This window comes from Alosa sapidissima, chromosome 6, assembly GCF_018492685.1.
Source record: "Alosa sapidissima isolate fAloSap1 chromosome 6, fAloSap1.pri, whole genome shotgun sequence".
NCBI lineage: Eukaryota > Metazoa > Chordata > Actinopteri > Clupeiformes > Clupeidae > Alosa > Alosa sapidissima.
This window is the reverse complement of record NC_055962.1, coordinates 33,288,654-33,310,314: the sequence shown is the minus strand read 5'-3', so window position 1 is coordinate 33,310,314 and position 21,661 is coordinate 33,288,654. Positions and strand designations below refer to the sequence as shown.

Sequence of the window (21,661 nt, the reverse complement as noted above, 5' to 3'; positions counted from 1 at the left end):
CATCTGGGGCGGTGGTAGTGTAGTGGTTAAGGAGCTGGGCTAGCGTGCAGTAGCCTGAAAGTTGTCAGTTCAATTCCCGGCTTCCACCGTTGTGCCCTTGAGCAAGGCACTTAACCCCAAGTTGCTCCGGGGACAATGTGATCCCTTGTAATATAGCTGACATATGTAAGTCACTTTGGTCAAGAAGTGTCTGCTAAATGTAATGTAATGTAATGTAATCATCTGATCATCTAATAATTACAGATATCTAGGCTATATAACATTTATTTTATATTTGGCCTGCTATGAAATCATGTATTGAACAATTTAAGCACAGCTCAGCTTTAAGAAACTCAAATAGCCTAGATGCTGTGATCATTAAGGATACTTTCACAAACTCTAAAGGCCCATTTAAGGCCCATTCACACCAAAAACGATAACGATAACTATAAATAAATATCGTTCTCGTTAATATGAATGACAACGTTCACACATAAACTATAAAGATAACGACATGAAGAACGATATCGCTGGGGATCACTTTCAGAGCGATTTTCACAACGATAAAATGCTAATAGCCAATCAGAACCCATCGAATTTTAGCCCTCACATTTATTAACACAATGAGAGACTTTGTTTATCGTTGTTCAGTGTGAACGCTTTTATCGTTATGGTTATAGTTATAGTTATCGTTATCGTTCTTGGTGTGAATAGGCCTTTACACCAAGAACGATAACGATAATGATAGCTATAAATAAATATCGTTCTCGTTAATATGAATGACGACGTTCACACATAAACTATAACGATAACGACATGAAGAACGATATCGTTGGGAATCACTTTCAGAGCGATAAAAAACTAATAGCCAATCAGAACCCATTGAATTTTAACCGTCACATTTATTAACACAAGGAGAGACTTTGTTTATCGTTGTTCAGTGTGAACGCTTTTATCGTTATGGTTATAGTTATCGTTCTTGGTGTGAATAGGCCTTTAGTCAGCTGTCCTCTGATTTACCAATATCTAGGAGATATTTGTAACATTTATTTTGTATTTGGCCCGTTATGAAATCATGTGGAACAATTTAACCACATTGTAAAACTTAAATCCCAAATTTGGAGACATCCATGCATGTCGAAATTTACTGCAAATTCAAAACTGGATTACTCTGGAACGGCTAACTGTACAGGGGACTGCTTTACACCTTTGTGTTTGGTAAGGTCTGCTGTTTATTCTGAGATAGTGTTTGTCATGTGTTAAAAGAAGGGTTCATGAAGTATAAGAGATGAATGGGTAGGGAGATCATGGACGCAAAACCTTCAGTAGAATGTATGATTAAATTGAATTATATTATTTACTTTTCTCGCGAACCGTTCAACACAGCAATTATCGGCTAACATCTTTTAAAAGCTGATATCGCTATTAGTAGGACGCAAAACAGAATATTGAAAGAAGGGGGCACCAAGGCCACCGTGGCCTGTAAACCTCTGATTTTCAAAGGGGCATCACGGCCAACGCAAGGGGCTACGACGGCCATGGCCGTCGTGAAATTCCTACCCTGTAATTAATTAATTATAATTGTTATAATTGTTGTTAAATGTAAACTGTTTGTGTAACTTCTGAAACTATTCTGTAAACCTACAGTGCTGAATGTAATGTTAGCATCTTCGAAATGTAACCCGGAGAAGTAACGTGTGTCTTTTCAAATTGTTGGTTAAGATCTGTGACTTCTAGAATGTAGACTATTATCTATCTGGGAATTAACGTTTTTCATGTGTATTCTAGGTTCTATAGCTTTGTTTACATCCAGCTGGTAGGCAAGGGACAAGTTGAACCCATTGAACATCGTTGTCTGCAGCTGCCTCTCAGTAGGCTACATCTCTGTATTTCAGCAATGTCAACATTTCAGGCATCAATAAAGGTGATGATGAAACGTTATCCCATTGTTCAATATTTGATAGCCTGTCACAGGAACGTTGTTTCGCTAAAATCGCCCTGATTTGGTGCATTGATCTGTATCGGAGAACCTGCATGTAGCCTAATGGTAGCCTAACTTTTTTTCTCTGTTCAAAACTCGGTTTACACGAAGACGATAGCCTTTCTTAGAAGCTGTGAAATTTGACCAGAAAGGAACATGTCTTCCTTCTGAAAGCTGACACAAAATCAAACAATATTTGATCATTTAACTTCAACTGAACAGCGACAGGTTTTGGTAGGTAGTAGACTCAGCAGACTTTAAAACGGTAGCCTAGAAGCTACTGTTATAGCCAGCGTCAGTCAGCATCATAACATTAATGGCGTTAGTCATGAATCCTGTAACATATTATATCATATAACAGCGATGGCTTATTCCAAGACGATCTGCATGGATATATAACCACCCAGAAAAACTCAGAATGTGAGTGATAAAGTTCATTAATTGTGTGAAACTTTTTATTAGTTATCCATTGCAGCATCGCCTATATTAGGCTGTTATGCTAGCTCAGCCTTTAAATATGTTGTTATTTTGGTCATGTGGACTTGATTAAACGGGTAAAGATAATTCATAAACTGCTTATTTCTTACATGACTGAAGCAGTAGCCTAGGTTCAACAGTGGTGTTTGAGGTTGCTGTGTTAAGTTGTTGTGTGTGATCGCTAAACTATTAGGATCAAATCAGTTTATTTTGACATACGGGAGTTAGCCTAAGTGACCTGTAACGTTAGCCTATAGCACAAAAGCCTATTCTGTTTTCATTTATTAGCATTTGTTGTGATTATATAATCAAATGACACACATGATAACTTGAAATAGAAGGACAGAAGATAGGTGATTGATGTCCACAAGCATGAATTTCACGAGACAAATTAGAACAAACTGTTCCGGTAAAAATAATCTTGCCATGTTTAAAATGCTGCACTTTTTCCCTTCATAGCCTGTCTCTGGCAATTCATTTTTGGATGACTGTAGATAGTTGTATTTTAGCCTACGTCTTCGTAGACAGTAGGCTACACCATTAGGCTATCTTGAGAATAAAAGACTTCACAGCTGCTAACGATCATCCTCCACAACCAGGAGGATAGGTAGGCTAAACGGTCGTTCGTCGCCTTTTTGCTTCTTATTGTAAAACCAACTGTAAGGGCCTACACAAGTGGTCGGCATCCCGGTCAATATTTGATATTAAAATTTCAATTTTGAAGCTATTTGTAACTATGTGTAGCCTATGCAACCCGACTTGCCTACCACTCTCTGCAGTGCCTTGCCTACCATTCTTGCCTACCACTCTAGTTGTAAACAAACGGTTACATGACATTATGACGTAGGTGCAAAACCTTAATATCCCTGCATCGTGGGAATGTTCCTGCATCTTCTAGAAGGTTCTAAACTGTCGTGGGAAAGTAAGATTGATTTGCCTTAAGCCCTCCTTACACTGACAGACTTTGGAAAGATTTGGAAAAGATTTTTGAAAGACTACAGTCTCAGACCCTCTCACATCTAAAGACAAGTAGTAGAGTTTTAAGTCACTGACTATGATTTTGCAATGACTAGGGATCTTGCAGAGTCCCTATTTACAAGACTGCAACTAGATTCCTTTAAATTATTACCCATCGTGCAATAGATAAACAGGAACTGAAATGATAGCCTAACTCAAAGTCGTATTTTCGTGTTTCTGCAGCATTGTTTCATGCGTGACATCCCTAACCGATATAGTTGTTCTGTCACGTGGAAGAGCCGACTAAATACTGTACATTGCAACTGGCATCCATGTTAAAGGAGAATTCCGGTGTGATATTGACCTAAAGTGTCCCCTGCACTCCAAAATCTGGCGCTAGTTAGCCGATGCTACCAACAGCTTTTTCAATAGTGGTGCTTCGGCATCGGGCTAGCCATGCAAATAAATCACTGTTTTACACCCATTTACGAGGCTCAATGTATCTCCACACTTCATTGGTAGACTTCCGAGGGCCCTGACATTTAAAACGAGACATTGAGAACTTTGAAAAAGCACTGGTAGTTTACTTACAAGACGATTTATACAGACAGTACCTTCACGAAGTTTAGCGTTTGCAGCCATTTTGAATTTAGTCAAGATAAGACGAGCAACGAGTAAGAATGAACAGGTATGATAAGGGATCAGATTCCAAAAATAATTCAGTGGAAATGCATGGATTCCAGTTGCTGCTACTGGAAGAAACTTTCTCTCAGAAGGGATTTTGGCCTGTGTAGGTGTGTCACTGTGGATTCCAAAATATGTTTTGATTTCAGAATTATGGAAAATACTTTATGTGTATACTTTACTGTATGGATTGATTTTTTGGGGGGCCAGCCGTGGCCTACTGGTTAGCGCTTCGTACTTGTAACCGGAGGGTTGCCGGTTCGAACCTCGACCATTTTGTGGTCTCTGCTTTTATCCCAATCTGTTAATTAGCGAAACACTCAGCACGCAGAGAACACACAGTGGTCAAGATCCCTGACCTCGCCCTGAACAAAGACAAGATCTATCATGAAGCATCAAAAGAGAATCAAAGCTAAAATACTTCCAATGTAAGGCCTTTCATTTAGGCAAATGTATCAGGTCAAAAATAGCTTATCACATCCTCCACCCCCTTATAGGCATCAATGAGATAACAACACTTAATATAGTCTTTATTTATATGATTTTAGTTTTGATTTTCTAATTGGAGTAAGTGTTTGTGACAACACGTCATGATAAATTTGATAATGTTTGATAATGTTTTGGTATGAAGCATCTTTCACGTAATGCATGCGCACTCTAGGAAGTGAAAGTAACCGTAATGTGGCTAAGGCCTAAAATGCGCTCCGTGTCTGTAGCTGTCTGTGCACGTACATAATCCATTGCATTCTTCAAATGGAGAACAAATTCCTGACAGTTCCTGATCGCCTGTTCACCTGTTATTCTCGGGATCTACAGGGCAAGTCTTCAAGATCTACCGGTCGATCGACGGGTTGGCGACCACTGATCTATAACATAGAATCAAATTGAGTGGAATTTGTGAAAGGTCCATTTTTTTTGGTGTTACTATGATGCTTACCATTCTATCCCACTGTGAGCTTCGATAGTTCCCAGAACAGAAGTCACCTGTGTAACCCACGTGGTCGGCTTAGCTGATTTACTCTGACCCTTCCTCTGATATTCACTTCTGACTTGCTTGGTTTTTCCTAATGTCATATTTCACATGTCAGATCACGTCAAATTAACTGCCTTTTCATTTCAGAACTCCTGTCAAAGGAATCATGTCTTCCCGTTTCCAGTTCTGAGGTAGTTTCCAGATTTTCACAAAATGCATCCTCTAGAATGGGCAGCGCCGAGTGAGAAAAATCACTCAAATGAACAATGTAAGGTGAGATGGCGATACCAGCCCCCCTTGCTCCTCTCACTATTCGCCTCCATTTCGCCCACTTCCTTTTTCAGCTGTTCTAGTTCTCATGTTTTGGTTGTCAGTTCTGCACTGTGGTTTCTCTTGTGTGCGTGTGGCAATGGGATGCAGGAAGTACCATTCCATTGTTTTGCAACACCATTACATGAGATGTACAAAATATGACCACCACTCAGTCCTGCACATACTACGGTAAATAAAAAATAAAGAACTGTGTGTGTGGGGGGGGGGGGGGGGGATTGTAGACCTCACTCCCAGACGCCTCAAGAGACACTCAAGAGTACTGCTGGTGTGAAAGCTAACGTGGGCTTTTAGCTCCATTGTCAGCGCGCTCGATCCGAGGTGCTGCTGTTTGCTGCTGTCGCAGGTTTGATTCCGGGCGTGTGCAGGGCTGAACCGCGCAGGTTCAACACAATGCAGGTTACATTGGGGCAGTGACCTGGATTGGGAGTGAGGTTTAGGAGGGTGAGTGTAATGGATGCCAGTTTAGCTTGATGTCAAGTTAGTTGTATGTGGAATGTTGGTAAACCCCCGATGTGCTGCTGGCATGAAAGCTAGTAGCCTGGGTTTTGGCACTCCCCGATGTGCTGCTGGCATGAAAGCTAGTAGCCTGGGTTTTGGCACTCCCCGATGTGCTGCTGGCATGAAAGCTAGTAGCCTGGGTTTTTAGCCCGATTCACGCTCGACTTCCGATCCAAGGTGCCTATTATTTGTTGATAATATCGTAGTCCACAAGGTAAGGAAGTGGCATATGTCTCAGTATGCCTACCCTACCTCAAGATAAACCTCTGCTCTGCATCAAAACGAGCACACTTCAAAATACAAATTCTCATATACAGTAGGCTAAGATTATTATCAAGACTTCAGCCTTAGTTTAGTTTAGTTTGGATTTTTAGGTGAATTTAGGGACCGAAACGCACACACACGACACGCACAAACACATAAACACACATACACACACACCCTCACACACATGCACCCACACATACAGTACAAACACACCTACATACACAAACACACATACACACGTACACACACACAAAAAAAAACACACACACACAACAAATGTACACAAAAACAACCACACACTCTGCACACACTCAATTACAAACACACATAAAACGAATAAAGTAGGAAATGAACACAATTTGACAAGCGTGACTTATTTTTGTGGAAAAAATGTGCTGGGCGGCGGTCATATTTTGTACCGCTCTGTGGTACATCTAGTTGTAGCACAGTTTGGCTGAGTAGCCTTTTAGTCAAAGATAAAGCAACACTATACCATCAAATTAAAATCTGTTCAAAGATCATTGGGCTATCTGTAGCACACCTCTTCCAGGAAGCCCACAACAAGAGCATGCTCAGGCTGGCTAGATATATTTCCACGGACACTTCACATGTTCTACACAGAGAATATCAGCTACTGCCCTCAAACAGGCGCTTTATAATAATAATAATAATAATAATATGTTTATTTTATTTAGCGCCTTTCTCAAACCCAAGGTCGCTTTACATAGTAGGAAGGCAGGGAAACACAATAGCAAACAAACAAAACAATACAACAGAGACAAAGGCAGGGAAACACAATAACAAACAAACAAAACAATACAACAAAGACAAGTTATCTGTATGGAACTATGTGTTGGGTGTGGAGAAGTGATCATTAAACAGAAAGGTCTTGAGATGTGCTTTGAAGAAAGGAAGAGGACGACAGGCACAAAGAGGTTGGGGGAGGGAGTTCCAGAGTTTGGGGGCCAAGACACTGAAGGACCTGCCACCCAGGGTGGAGAGTCTGGAGCGGGGGCTTTAGAGTTACTTCTTTCAAGCGCAACAGACTCAGATACTCTTATACATTAATCAATCCTTTTGTTAAACCAGCAACATTAAGATCTATCCATGGATGCAATGTTGAAAGTTTGGATGTATTGATGTAGCATCTTTGTAATATATTGTCTTCTGTCATGCTTGATACTATCGTTTGTGCCTTTGTTTCATGTTTGTCTGTTGATGCTTTATGTCCTACATGTATATCTACATGCATGTATTGTTTCTGTCCTTTGTATGCTGTCCTCCTATACTTAAATGAGGTGCCCAGAGATACAAAAAGAATTTCAGCACAAACTGACAAATAAAGTTGTGTCGTATCATTCTCCCCTGAATACTGATTACTCAAACTCTTTTAAGCAGCTGAGACCTGTGCTGCCTGTCTGTCCTCGTCGCTGTTGCACCAGAGACTCAGTTCGGTGCCCTTGGCTGCCACACCAGTACACTCTGCCCTTGATCCTGGACTTTCTTGCTCCTTCAGTTAAGTCAGTATCCTCTGTGCTTTTGAACTCACGTTAAGGACTCTTGGATTTCCTTTTATGCTGCTTCTGGATCTTCTGTGTGTTTTGGATGCCTCTCATTTATACCCTGTTCATTTTGGAGTGATCTTCGGTGAGTTTGACTGAGACTCTAATTCTGCTAATAAAGATAACTTTGATGCTTTGAACGGATCCTGTTGACCTGAGTCTATGTGTATCCTGACACTGACAGAGGGTGACTTATTGTTGGAATATACCATCAATGCAAACAAATCTGCTCCAGGTATAGATTATCCTAGCCAGCTCAAATTTATATTTAAAAATAGCCTCGTTATTCCTATTTCATTTCAGCAAAAAAAAAAAACTAGATAAAGATAAATCATGCCATCCGGATAGAGTGAATTTGATTGTGGTTGGATGAGAAGTATAAACATATACCATTCCGACAACCTGGTTTGTACGCGATCCACCGCACCTGCACATGACATCATAGACTATCACGTAAATGCGCACAAGTTAACACACTTTAGGCCTAATATGTCATATAGTTTCCATAATATAGGCCTAAAGGAGAGGCAGTCTAAACGAATGTAACTATCTAAGGACTATAACCAAAATATTGGAAAAAGAGAGAAAAGTAAAACAACAATCTAAGAGAGTATCTAATACACCCTTCAAATACACACCATGGGCTTTATCTTGCACACACACGCACTTTAACACTTTAAATTGACTTTGCGCAAATTTGTGGGCGGATCTTGGGGGTTGTCTCTATTTTACCTGCGGAATATTGACTGTTGCGCCCGACGCAAATCTAAAATGGGGTGGTCTGTAGCAGCTACATTATTCATGGGTGTGGTTTGGGCGTAACGTGCAATAAACCAATCAGAGCGTCATCTCACATTCCCTTTAACAACAGGCATGCTTGTTCCATAGCGGATTGCTATTATGATGGCAGATTTGCAGGCGCAACCAGGAACGGTTCACAGTGCTATAGTCAGTTGTGAACAGTTTGCTATTGATTTTTCCTCTTGACAAAATGTAACACAGAAATGTCACTTTCCGATGTTTTGGGATCACTCTCACTGAATCACGAGCTTATGAATGCATGGTGATATTTTTGCAATGTAATCTAACATTAGCTCACTGTAGACAATGCAGATCTGTCAGATAAGCTCTCCTCTCCCGAGCTGCTGCTGGGGCATTTGGGTTAAATGGAATCGACATGCAGTTCGTCTCATTAAGTCCTCTAATATTTCCTAATTTATGTCATCAACACATCCGTGATTCGTGGAAATGTGTTCGCAACACAGGCGCCCAAGCAAGCGCTCCTGCAGGTGTAAGCTACGGCTGTACCTTACCAACAGGCAACTAGAAACACTTTCCAAGTTGACCTAACTTTCCAACTCTGCACAGTATCCCATTAACTGCATGACAGTGGGCTATTTACAATATTTATTTTATGTAAAGTAGAGTTTGTAAACACATTATCATCAACTTAATGCACGCACAACTTTTGTTTGAGCAGGAGAGAGAATAACAATGAATGGATGTAGCAACTACAGAAATTGTAGCGAAGGCTACTTGCTGCTTTCTTTTACTGTCTATGGTTGCTGGTTAACAGCACATAATAAGCTTATTTAAGCGAATTCACAAACTCAAGACTTCAAGGCCATCATGGATATAAAACGTTTTTTGAAGACAACGAAAGGATGGAGGGAACATAGCAAAGTTTTGGAGTTATTTCAGATGGGCTAAAAGGTAGGCAAATTTGTGGTGCTTGTCAAAACCTTAGCGCAGCTGGAGTAATGCTTATAGGCTGATGTTAAAGTGCACACGTTGTTTAAAGCCATACACAACGGTAAATTGGAACAAAACTAAAGGTAACTTTAGCCTTTATAGGGCTGTATAAGGTTTTCCAAATTAATAGGTCGTAATTAGGCATTGTTGTTGTAAAGATATTGCATGTAGATGTACTATATAGGCTACTACACTTTTAGTTGGCCAATGCACCAACAAAGCCGGGAAACTGACAAATATTATCAAGGCTTGATAATATGAATGTTTCCATCTGTGCACAGGGTGTCTGTAGATCGGTGTGCATAGCATTAATTTCTGCAGGCCTGTGGCCATGCATGCGCCCTTAAAATAGCATCTGAATTCGCGCCACTGACTTTAGACCAGGAGGTTCCTGGTCTGTGGTGGAATTGTTTTCTGAAACTGCAAAATATCAACAGGGACTGTTTGCGCCGGAACACGCCCCCTCTTTTCGCTGAAACGCCCCCGTGGGTTGTGGAGGGAAAATTCCAATATGCGCTGACTGCAAAATAAGACAAAAGCGCTAGTATACAAAGTCAATTGCGCTGGTGTGCAAAATAGAGCCCAAAGTCTATTTTCTACAGATGCCACTGTTAACAACTCGATGGCCAACAGTGTTGGGAAGTGACAGAATACATGTAACGGGATGACATATTTTAAAATACAAAATATGAGTAACTGTACTTAAAAACAGTACTAAATAGTATATTTAGGTAGATAGTACATTTAAATACAGTTACAATGGCTGATATTCATAATATAGGGTTACACTTTACTTGACAGTATCGACATAAGAGTGACATGACACTGTCATGAACATATGACACTGTCATGACACATGAACCCTAACCCTAATCTTAACCCTAACTTGTTATGGCAAAAACTGAATGTCACTTAATAACAGAAGCGTTATGTCATAAACGTTTATGACTTGTTTATGACACATTCGTGACAGTGTCATGTCACTCATGTTGATACTGTCAAGTAAAGTGTAACCGAACATGGTTACACTGATCTATTTTCAAGTGGCACCATGACAGTCAATCACCACTTGTTTCAACATAACAATCTCGAAGAGGAGCTTTATATGACTGCTGTATCAGTTTTCAGCTGGCAGTGAGTATCAAAATAAGCTAGCTGTATTTTTAGGACAAAAACATGAAGCTGATGGAACACGATAAAGAAGACGGGTTCAGTGGAAATGAGGGGTTAGAGGAAATGGCTGAGTTTGTCCTGCGCCTCGCTGAGACGTTCAACGCGGCCCTGCAAGTCGCTGCGGCGGCGGCTGCTGTCCGAGACCTCGGACAAGGCTTTGTCCACGTCCACCCCATCAGTGAGACTTAACATCTCAGTGCACAACATCTCCGCTGACTTCTTCAAAAGGAAGTACTGGATCAGCATGGGGATCTGGTCCGCCTGACGCTGAATCATTATCTGATTGGGAGATAGAGAGAGAGTAGTACCAAGTAAGGTTAGTTGAGGTGCCTATCTTCCACAGCTGTTTTCACATAGCAGATAAACATAATATTAAAATACCATATTGTTATGCAATGTAATATTTAAAAAGTTCCACTTCAAGTATTCAAGTGCATCTTGTACCTCATAGTATGAATGTAACATTTTAGGGTACATGCTCATGGCTTCAGAACTAATAGCAGATGCCTCCAGAGAGATTGTGGCCTGCTTCAGGGAAACATAATCACAGTCAAGGCAAGGTCAAAAAAGGTCAAGTGAAATTTATGTATAGTACATTTCATACAACCTCAATGTGCTTCAAATTTAATATAATAATGATATTTAGTAACACTTTACTTGAAGGTATCGACCTAAGAGTGACATGACACTGTCATGACACATGAACCCTAACCTCTAACCCTAACTTGTCAGGACAAAAACCGAATGACACTTAATGACAGAAGCGTTATGTCATAAACATTCATGACTTGTTTATAATGTTCATGACACGTTCGTGAGAGTGTCATGTCACTCTTATGTACAGTAGATACCTTCAGATAAAGTGTAACCTAATATTTGATAAAAAAATACAACTGATGCATAACATGGCAACACTAATTAAAATGTTCTATATATATATATATATATATATATTTATTATACGGCTCTTCACAATGCTAGTAGAACGTTCACTTGACTTGAATGGGATTTCCCAAAGTTCTAGCGGTAAATAAATTCATGTAATTACCGCTGCAAACATGTAATTACCACTGTCAATGGGTACGGGTTTTGTGCTTCTGATACGTCTTTCATATCACTACGCAAGGACTGGAACTTCGTTCATTTTAAAGCAGACGATTGATCAGCTGTGTTCTAAAGAATGTTTGATTCAAGTTCAGCAGCGTGTGTTGTTGCGAACTATTTGTTTCTCAGCAAATGCCACGATGAACGGTAACAAATAGGCTAGGTTATGTAGGCTAAAGTCATATCGTGGGGAGTTTATTATTTCGTTTTGGCAAGTAGCCGTATAATAAGCGGGATAATGTATAGAACGCCGGTCATTACTGTGAAAATAAGTCCCTTCAGGGCGGAACAAGACCCCTCCGCTGCGCGTCGGGGTCCGGTTCGCCCTGTCGGGACTTATTTTCACAGTAATGACCGGCGTTCTATACATTATCCCTTACATATATATATATATATAACAGTAGAGATAACATATAAACAGAGGTTAAAAGACAACAACAAAAGTTTTTTCTTCTGTATTTCTTTATTCCACCCAGTTTATGGTGCCACTTCTCTTCTTTGTGCTTGATAATATTTAAATGTCAATGAATTGATTCATTTAAATATTCCAAATGTCTCTTCTGCCACACCTGATTGGTGTGCACGGCCAGTGCACAAGAAGTACGGCACCCACGGCCGACTGTAAAGCTCACCAATTAGAGTTTTTATGTGCCCCTCAGGGACTATGCACACCCACCAGCCAGAGGTATAATCAATAAGGATGAAATTAAAAAAAAAAAAGCCCTACTATATACAAATAAACTGTGTTAGAACAGTATTGTAAGTGGGATGCCAGTCAAGGACAGCTGGAATGAGTACAATTAGACTACCTTGCCACCAGAAAGTGGGTATGTGTAACCATCTGTAAGAGCTAAACTACAGGATCATCAACATTTCTGGATTGCTGCTCACCAGGCTAATTGGGTTAGCATCCATGTCAGTCATGCTTGGTAGATCCACCACTGGCTTGTCCTGGTCAGAGTGTCGAGGGCGCTTAGCAGACTTGCGGCACGGGGATCTGCCTCTTTTGGATGGAGTTTGTGGTGTTTTGCTGAGATTTTCTTCAACACTAACATTCTGTTGAGGTGAAGGTGGCGGTACAAAATCATCTATAGTCTTGATGGTCTTGAAGAAGTTGCCATCCTGAGTATAGATCAGTTTCTCCATCTCAAACTGCTCCTGGATTCTTTTCTCCATTTTGGCCTCCTGTTTCGACTGGATTTTGTTTATTTTGTTCTGAGAATGCACACAAAATCCAGTGAAATTATTTATTTCATAGACTTGAACATATTTAAAAAATAACAGTAGGGAATAAAATAAATTCATGCCAATGATATAGTAAAACTATATGATAAGGATGAAATTATTTAGTAAGAGTGACAAAATATAATTTCATTATTTCATTTTGATTCCAAACTTACTGTTGTGATACACTCCAGGAAAGGGTAGTTTCTGAAGCAGGATTTGGAGACCTCATTGAATTGCTTCTCAACTATTCCTGAAGAAAGCATGATACCTGTCATATGAGCTATGTCAACACTCCTCTAATACACTGACCAATTAAACTGGTTTGTTTGGGGCAATTCCACAGAAAATTGACTTTTTGTCACATCCACGCCAGTGAAATGCCTTGGCATTTGTATGATGTGAATGATAATTCATTTTTTGTGCATTTTTTCTCATGTACATTCTTCAGCCAAAAATAGCAAATGCTCAAATTTCATGTAATCATTCAAATCATACCATACCATCACATTTTATTGGCGTTATGGATGTTACAAAAAACATAATTTTCCATGGAATTGCCCTTTGTCACTCATACTGTAGTTGAAGACTATTCAAAAGGCATTGTGGATCATTTAGATAAAAATGCACACCTCTGATTTCTCTCAAAGTTTGTAGTGCATCATTCTGTAGTTTCGCCACCGCATCCTGTGTGACCGTTTCAAACACATCATAGTTACTGAAACCAGGCAGCTCTTTTCCCCTGTGCTTCAGGTCATATTCCTTCACCACATTCTGTACCTTTTCACAAACTGTTTTTTGTAAAGCAGACCAAAGTAGCATTCATGCATAGCATAAAAACAATACTTCATGATATGAGAAGTACCACAATAAACAGAAGTACAGTACAATGCTAACAAATTAGTAGATGTAAATGTAGATGTGTCTTTGTTTGATATTCTTTTGCTAGTAGCACTCACATGGAGTTTTACTGCGCTCAAGTTCATGTTTCCATTTCTGATAATGCTTCCGAAGAAGCGCAAAAAGGTTTTCCTTAGTGACAACTTTACCCTCTATTAATCGGTTGATCTTGTTGTTGAACTCAATCAGCAGCTGTGAAGAGACATTAACTTCTGTTGTTTGAGGCAAATCAATGCCATTTGGGAGGATAGTTTTAAAAATCATGCATTAACAGTCATAATCTTGCTATGGAGAGGTTATCTCATATACTATCACAAGTTATGTGCCTACTGTTAGGTGTTAAACTCACACGAGTAAGGAAGAGTCTTCTTTTTTGGGCATCAATGGGAGGACCCACTGGATACTGACTCAACAGTTCCCTTAAGTTGCACAGCTCCTTTTTAATTTGCTCCGACAGTGTTGGCAGAAAGTTCTACAAAACACACATACACAACACACACACAGACACAACCCCCCCATACACACACAAAAGAACAGAATCTAATTCAATTAAAACTCGCCTAGCTAGAACTAGCCTAGAAATCTAGACGCACCCTAGCGGCAGCAAATGTAATTTGCTGCCAGGGTAGTATAGCAACTCTCCGTTGGCTTGTGAGCTGTAAAAATTAAACTTCGATCAGGCCAATCACATCGTGTATAGTCGGTAGGCGGGCTTAACATAATGATGGCAGAGTTGCGACGGTTCGGCGTGAATTCCCTGCTACTTGAAAACAAAGAAGATGGATGTTGCTGTTGGCGAACAGCGTGACACAAGTTAAGCTTTTTTTTTAAGTTGGCAAAAGTTTTAACTTTTAGCCAACTAGCTCCGCTGGTGGGAAAATGCATGGGACTCATGAGTTGTAGCGCTATCCTATTGCGTGCAGAGGGAATTTGAAAGTCAACAGTATATCCCCCCCCTCGGACTGAGTACTGTGAATGGTGAGTCCCCAGACCCTACATCTTGATGTGGGTCTGGCTCGTGAGGCTAATGAAAAATAATTAAATTCAGTAAAAACTTGAGATAAGTAATGTAGCTATACAGTAATCTATAGCTATAGCTTTTGTTGAATAAAAGCATTTCACATCACAGGCCATCTCCTCTTTACCATCTCATAACCACTAGATGGCATTAGAAGTGTTGTTAAAGGAGAAATCAGGCTGATTTTACATGGATCTTGATTGCTAGATGTCACCGAGTACTGTCGATAGGAAAAACAATGACTAAAATTGGTGCTACTGAACTGGAGTAGCTGCAGCTATTGGCCAATACTCCCAGTCAGCTACAATGCTAGGTCTGGGGGCATCATCTTAACGTGCATTTTTTACCTCTTAACAGACTCAAAATGTCATTAAAAGTTCTGTGCAACATGAACAGGGCCCTTGTGTGACAAACGATGCGTTTTCAACTCATTAATTGTGAAGAAACAGTTTGAAGTCAAAGTTTGTACTGTCACATACCTCAGTTTCCATCAGTCGCTTCCAGGAAAGCCCAAGAAAGTCTGTTGTCGAGCTATGCCGGCTTCGCAATGAAAACTTAATTGAGCAATTAATGGTTATGACCATATAATGACTATGTAACTACATAGAAACGGTCCAAATTACGCCTAAGCCTGCACGTTACTGAAAGCTAGCTCTATTTTCCCGCTGAAGTATCGTGGGAATTCAGTTGTTGCAGGAAAAGGCAAACAGAGTAGTGTGCAGATGTGACAGTACAAACTTTGAATTTAGACAGTTTCTTCACAGCTAATGAGTAGAAAATGCATTGTTTTGTCACGTAAGGACTCTGTTCATATAGTACAGACCTTTTAATGATATTTTGAGTCTGGTAAGAGGCACAAAGGGAATGTTTAGATGATGCCCCAGACCTAGCATTGTAGCTGACTGGGAGTACTGGCCATTAGCTGCAGCTACTCCAGTTCGGTAGCACCGATTTTGGTCGTTTTCCCTAACGACAGTACTTGGCAACGTCTAGCGATCAAGATCCATTTTAAAAATCGGCCGGATCTCTCCTTTAAGGTGCAGTGGTTCTAAACTAAAGCTCTCATGTTAGCACTGAACTGAAATATAGACTGATAGTGTCCGGTTGACAAGCCCACTCTATTCTCGACATTGCGACCATGTAATTTCCTATTGACATGAAGCGCAGGCTATGGGCTGCACTCAGTTAAAACAAAACCGTGTGGCTGCATTTGTTTTGTAAAAAGTCATAGAACTATTCTGATGACCTACATAAAACTGCATAAAAGAGTGTTACAGTCTGAAGTTGAAAACGGCTCAACCATTCAGATAGACAGACTTACTTTGATGCAGCCCACCAGGTCTTGGGTCAGTTTGATGGTAAGGCACTGGGTTGTGGCTTTTCCTTCATCAAGAAGACGCCTATGAGGCAGTCATGCAAAAATAATTTTACAAAAAATGCAACAGAAATACTTTTACTGGCAAGCAGACCTGATGGACTGTATACCCATCATTATATTATTTATTCTACATAGATAGATAGATAGATAGATACTTTATTGATCCCCAAGGGGAAATTCAAGATTTAGCATCAGCTTGCATCTTCGACAGGCACATCGACAAGTACAATCTGATTCAATCCCATTGGTCCAACATGATGCAGTCCATGGGAAGGACATGGTGTGAATATTTGAAGTGTAGGCCCGAGGTCACCATTTACCTGAAGTACTTGTGTTGGCTGAAGAAATCTCTCTCCATCCTGGTGGCCTCGGCTAGAGGAATCCCATCCTGAATTTGTTGCTGACCACGGCATTTCACAACTATGTAGCCTTTGCTCAGCGGAATGACCCGATTATCAACAATATCCAAAATGTTCTTTTCTGTGCCACAATCTACAAGGTCTGGCTTAGTCAAAATAGCTGTAAACACACATCAATGAAAACATTCACATTATAGGATGCATTCATTTGAACGGAATATTAATAACCAATGTAGAAATGTATTACCCAAAGTTCTTTTCCCATCTGGATCAACTTCCTGAGCCATTCTTAGAGCTTCAGTTGTTGCTATGTCAACATTGCATGGGACCACCACCAAGTTGATGGTTTCTTCATTTGCAATGAACCTGTGAATGAGCCTTTTAATCTTAAACAAACAAAATTAAGAGGGGTTAATATTATTTCATTTATGGTTCAATTCATAGAGACAAATACAATATCAGGCCAAACATGCAAGGATATAGATCAGGGCCTTCTGTGTGATTTATCAGTATTATTGAAAAAGGGCAAATTCTATCTATTCTATACTCTTATCTACCATATGATAAGAAATTACCACTACCTAAATAAGTAAGGTTTTCTGCATGATCAGTCATATTTTACAAACACTGTCGTAAACTGTCTGTAGGCAGCCCAGGCTCCGAAAACTGGAAAGAAACAAAGTGGGGGGCAGCCTGCCCCCAAACAAAAACAAAACATACAATGTGCATACAATTTCTCTGGGAATACTGAAGGTAGGGGTGAGCTACATTTCTGATATGTTTCATTTGGTTAAAATATAATGTATGTTTTTTTTTCACAAACGTCTGCTAATAAATGTAAATATAAACAAACACAAACAAGCGACGTCCTGCAAAATCCCTGACTATGCCTTTAAGATAAGTGCTGCAAAATGCTGTATCGTAACACACTAAACTTTCCAGCAAAAACAACATACATGATATTCATATACATATTTGACTTCTATATCCTAGTCTTCTGTAACCACATGATACCAACATCTACATTCACAGATTTAACAACAAAAATCAGATTTCAGAAAATATTTAACATTTTATAAAGACATGACAAGACATAAAATATATGGAAATTAATTGTTACTCCTCACCTGGTCTCCAATGTCATGAGGTTGTCCTTTAACAGGCACCCGGGCAATACCGGGTAAATCAATCAAAGTGAGGTCACACACCTCAGGAGACATGATCTCCAGACTGATCAGCTCGTCACAAATCCCAACACCATTTCCAGCCAGCTCATTCTGGGCTGATGGACACATCAAGCAAAACATCTTGTCTACAAGTGTCCCCAGCCATGTTAAGAGGGCCCCAATGTTACTCTTCAACTTTTCACCTTACCTTTGACGACATAATCCCCAACCTTAGCGGGGTCTTTGATGTCTTTAGTCTCATTTTTGTAGGAGACGGTGCCCTTCCACTCTGACAATCCCATGACCTTCCTCAACCTCAGCATCAGTGGGCACCGAGTCACAATACCTGAGGGGAACAGAGCCTCCTCTGATAGAACCATTTCTGATAAAAGTGCAGCAAAAAATTCCTGTCCACTATGTAATAAACAAGTGACAGTTCGTAAACTAGAATTGCATTTCCGAGGAACTTCAAGAGTGGGTTTGATCAGGTGCAGTTTGCCAAAAGGATTGCAACAGTACCTCATTTTTTTTTTTATCGGGCGCATGGATCAAAAGTTATCTGCATTAACGCAACATCCAATAAGCCAAAACGCATAAATAATGCAGTTGCTATGCTGGTTGCTAGGGTAATCATGCTGGTTGCTATGGTGTTAGGGTCACATTATAGTGGTGGTTACTAGGTTGTTGTTAGGTTCATTAGGATGGTTGCTAGGGTGTTGCTAGGGTAATTAGGATGGTTGCTAGGGCATTGCTAGGATAAAAATGGTGGTTGCTAAGCAAAATAATGTGGTTGCTATGGTGGTTACTAGGGTAATCATTTTGGTTGTTATGGTGGTTGCCAGGTTGACATTATAGAGGTGGTTGCTAGGTTGTTGCTAGGGTAATTAAGATGGTTGCTAGGGCGTTGCTAGGGTACATATGGTGGTTGCTATGCAAAATAACACAGTTGCTAGGGTAATCATGTTGGTTGCTATGGTGGTTGCTAGGTTGACATTATAGAGGTGGTTGCTAGGTTATTGCTAAGGAAATTAAGATGGTTGCTAGGGTGTTGCTAGGGTATTGGTGGTTGCTATGCTAAATGACATGGTTGCTAGGGTTAAAGCCAATCAATGTGTATGCAAGTTAAAGGGACACCAGGCAACGTTTTCGTGTTAATTAATCATCTTCGTAAGTCGGTATATGGTTAAATGACTCATTACGGGGCGAATGAAGGCTCTCTCGCCCGCCGCTACTGCCTGTAGGAAGAATATCCCACTTGCAAGTTCGGTGTATCCTACCCGCCGACCGAAGCAGGATCAGTTTACAGCACAGAGGCAGGCTAACGAAACGCTAGAGATTGTTGCAAACGTGTGTATAATGGCAGAGCCGGCGAAAGCAGCGAAAACCCTTGACGGAAGACGCAAAGAAAAGGAAAAGAGCTTCAGACTGAGCGAGGGGGAGTTTCGTAGAGAAAAAGCATCAGGCTTGCCTGGTGTGCCTTTAATGTATGCATGTCACTCTGTGCTGTCACATCATTTTTTAAAGCCAATCTAAGCCAATCCATGTGTATATAGGTCATGTACATGGTCTACAGCAGATCTACAAAGATTTATTTGACATGGATTGGCTTTAAAACAACTGGTGCTGGCTAGGCATTGAACTGGGCTTCATTCAAGTACAGTACCTCATTTTTGAAAATCAGACATACGAGTGAGTCATATACACGGGTCAATGTAAATGAAAACTTTTCTGAAAACTGACAGGTGTGCACAATGTTATTTTTGAAAATGGAGACGGTGAAATGTCTGTTTATAAAAATAGCCAGCCACGTGTAAACATAGCCACAGACAGCCCAGCCCAGCTTCATAATTAGGCAGCTGCCAGAAGGCTTAGAACTCTGCCAGGTGCAAGCAATCAAGGCTTTAGCAGTTAGAGCTGTGATGTCATAATCAAAATTCAAATCCTGAGCATTCCACCAGAATAATAATAATAAACTAAACTCTAGCTTGCTCCGACTAACCCACTAATAAAAATACATGTATTCAACTTTTGTTTCTAAGTTGGATTTGGAATATTCCTTAAATGGCAACCTTTACCAAACCAAGACAAACCAGGGATAAACATTGCAAACATGAAAACCAAAATTGAGAAAGTACTGTTGTGCTGTGCTTATTCCCCTTATTCCACCATGCCCATTTAAAGGAACCATATGTAAGATTGTGGCCAAAACTGGTACTGCAATCACTTTCAAAATACTGAAGAGCGATGTATCCCCTCCCCCTCCCCCCTGACTCGAGGTTGCCAACCCTGATGGCGAAACACTACTGACTTCGTGATTAGTAGATAGGTGGAGGGTGGCGCATCAGGCCAAAACACAACATGACATGACAAAACACAACATCAACATCAGTTGAGGGCTGCAACTTCACTTTTTAAATGACAATATCCTGGCCGGACTACTGTTGTCAGTGATATAAGTATTTGAAATGAACATGATTTCTTAATGTCTAGTGACATATCAGGGCCATTTTATGATTAATTGAAATATTTTTCTTATATACGGTTCCTTTAAGAAATGTATTTTCTTCCTTCTTGTGTTCAATCTTCTGTTCGGCTAGTTCCAGCTAGCTTCATTGGGATAACAGAAGAGGATGGAGAGGCTAACTTGGGGAGGAAATGTACTTCGTCACCCAAGGCTATTCACCTCTACAGAGTGGGTAGATTATATGCGGCGGTAGCCTCCCGTATCGTATGGAGATATATTTTAGAGACGGACTGCCCATTCTCAGCACAGTATGTCAATACATAGTTCATAATATATTTGTATAAAGTGCTTTCTTTATTTTTACCGAATACCCAATGCATTATCTTACTGTCTAAACTGCTAAAACCAAAACACTTACTGCAGGGCCGTAGTACAGAAAGGTCCTAACTTCCTAATCTTATCTGTTTGGTAACCATGGTAACTATGTTTAGAAAGTCATTACAAAACAACTGCTCCTAAGTCAGTGTTCTCCTAACTTCCGATAGCAAAGGTGTATAATAGAAATGTCCTAAGTCACCAAAATTCTAAATAAACGTTCCTAACTTTAGGATGACCCATAAAATTTGATGCCAGTCATCTCGATAGAACTCTGTTAACTCAATGTATCGCAATGGATGTACTGCTCAACAGGGAGTTTGAACACAAAGTGGACAAAGATGCCCCCCCCCCCCTGTTTCGCGGAATAAGGTGAATAAGAACCTCTCTTAGTCTGGCAACACAGTCTCACCGCTGCCTCTGGGGAGAGCCACTCCAGACAGCGCCTCCAACACAGAGCTCTTTCCTGAGCTCTGGTCTCCAATCACAGCTATTGCAGGCAGGGACAGATCCTTATCGATGCCCATTAGACGGAGGGAGTCGATAAGCTCTAAATATGGATGAACCTGCTCTCTGAAATGGCTATGGAGTACTCCCTCCATTTTTTTACTGAGATACATGTAAAGGGAAGAAACACAACACTATTTAAACATATGGGTTAATTACAATGTGTGCACTGATGTGTTGAATGGAACAGTTATGATGCATACTCCTCCTCTGGTGTCTCTTCAGCAGTCGCTAAGGGAGTTTGCTTACATATTTCCTCGTCATAAAGCACTACACTCCAGTTGTCCATTGTTCTTGATAAAGAATAGTCTGTATTAAAAAGAGAAACAGACACACATGTTGATTTATTAATATCCAAATTGAATCTATAGCTCACCTAACCTACAGGTAATTCCACGTCAATTCAACCAGGGCCCACGCACTTAGGTCTCAAAACAAATTCTGAAAAAATTACCAGGTGTACCTATGTTACCCCGGAGACACACTGTAAAATTACTTTTATGTAAGATCAATACTTTCCAAGATACAGC

At 40.3% G+C, this 21,661-nt stretch overlaps 1 protein-coding gene across 7 annotated transcripts; it reads right to left on the bottom strand.

The window, feature by feature from the left end:
* Nucleotides 1-10,409: 10,409 nt before the first annotated feature.
* LOC121711273 (interferon-induced GTP-binding protein Mx1-like) lies at nucleotides 10,410-21,449 on the bottom strand. Of its 7 annotated transcripts, none has more exons than XM_042094704.1 (14): nucleotides 21,335-21,449; nucleotides 21,037-21,233; nucleotides 17,994-18,131; nucleotides 17,747-17,901; nucleotides 16,867-17,005; nucleotides 16,581-16,779; nucleotides 16,204-16,282; nucleotides 14,214-14,336; nucleotides 13,924-14,056; nucleotides 13,597-13,755; nucleotides 13,141-13,217; nucleotides 12,632-12,955; nucleotides 11,081-11,164; nucleotides 10,410-10,915 (listed from the first exon to the last, which is right to left on the bottom strand). In XM_042094704.1, the coding sequence occupies exons 1-14, from the start codon at nucleotides 21,418-21,420 to the stop codon at nucleotides 10,691-10,693; spliced, it is 2,118 nt and encodes a 705-aa protein (XP_041950638.1). In that variant the 5' UTR covers nucleotides 21,421-21,449; the 3' UTR covers nucleotides 10,410-10,690. The 7 variants fall into 7 exon arrangements, with proteins under 7 accessions (XP_041950638.1, XP_041950639.1, XP_041950640.1 ...); XM_042094705.1 differs by having other exon boundaries at nucleotides 11,081-11,161; XM_042094706.1 differs by having other exon boundaries at nucleotides 14,014-14,056.
* Nucleotides 21,450-21,661: the final 212 nt, after the last annotated feature.

What these genes read in the sequence shown, in the direction of transcription:
- LOC121711273 (XM_042094704.1), bottom strand. Translation starts at nt 21,420, where the DNA reads ATGGACAACTGGAGTGTAGTGCTTTATGACGAGGAAATATGTAAGCAA. An exon ending in ACCTGGTGGGCTGCATCAAA is followed by an intron (nt 14,337 to 16,203) that starts GTAAGTCTGTCT and finishes TGTGTTTTGTAG; the next exon opens with AACTTTCTGCCAACACTGTC. An exon ending in TCCTGGAGTGTATCACAACA is followed by an intron (nt 12,956 to 13,140) that starts GTAAGTTTGGAA and finishes GTGCATTCTCAG; the next exon opens with AACAAAATAAACAAAATCCA.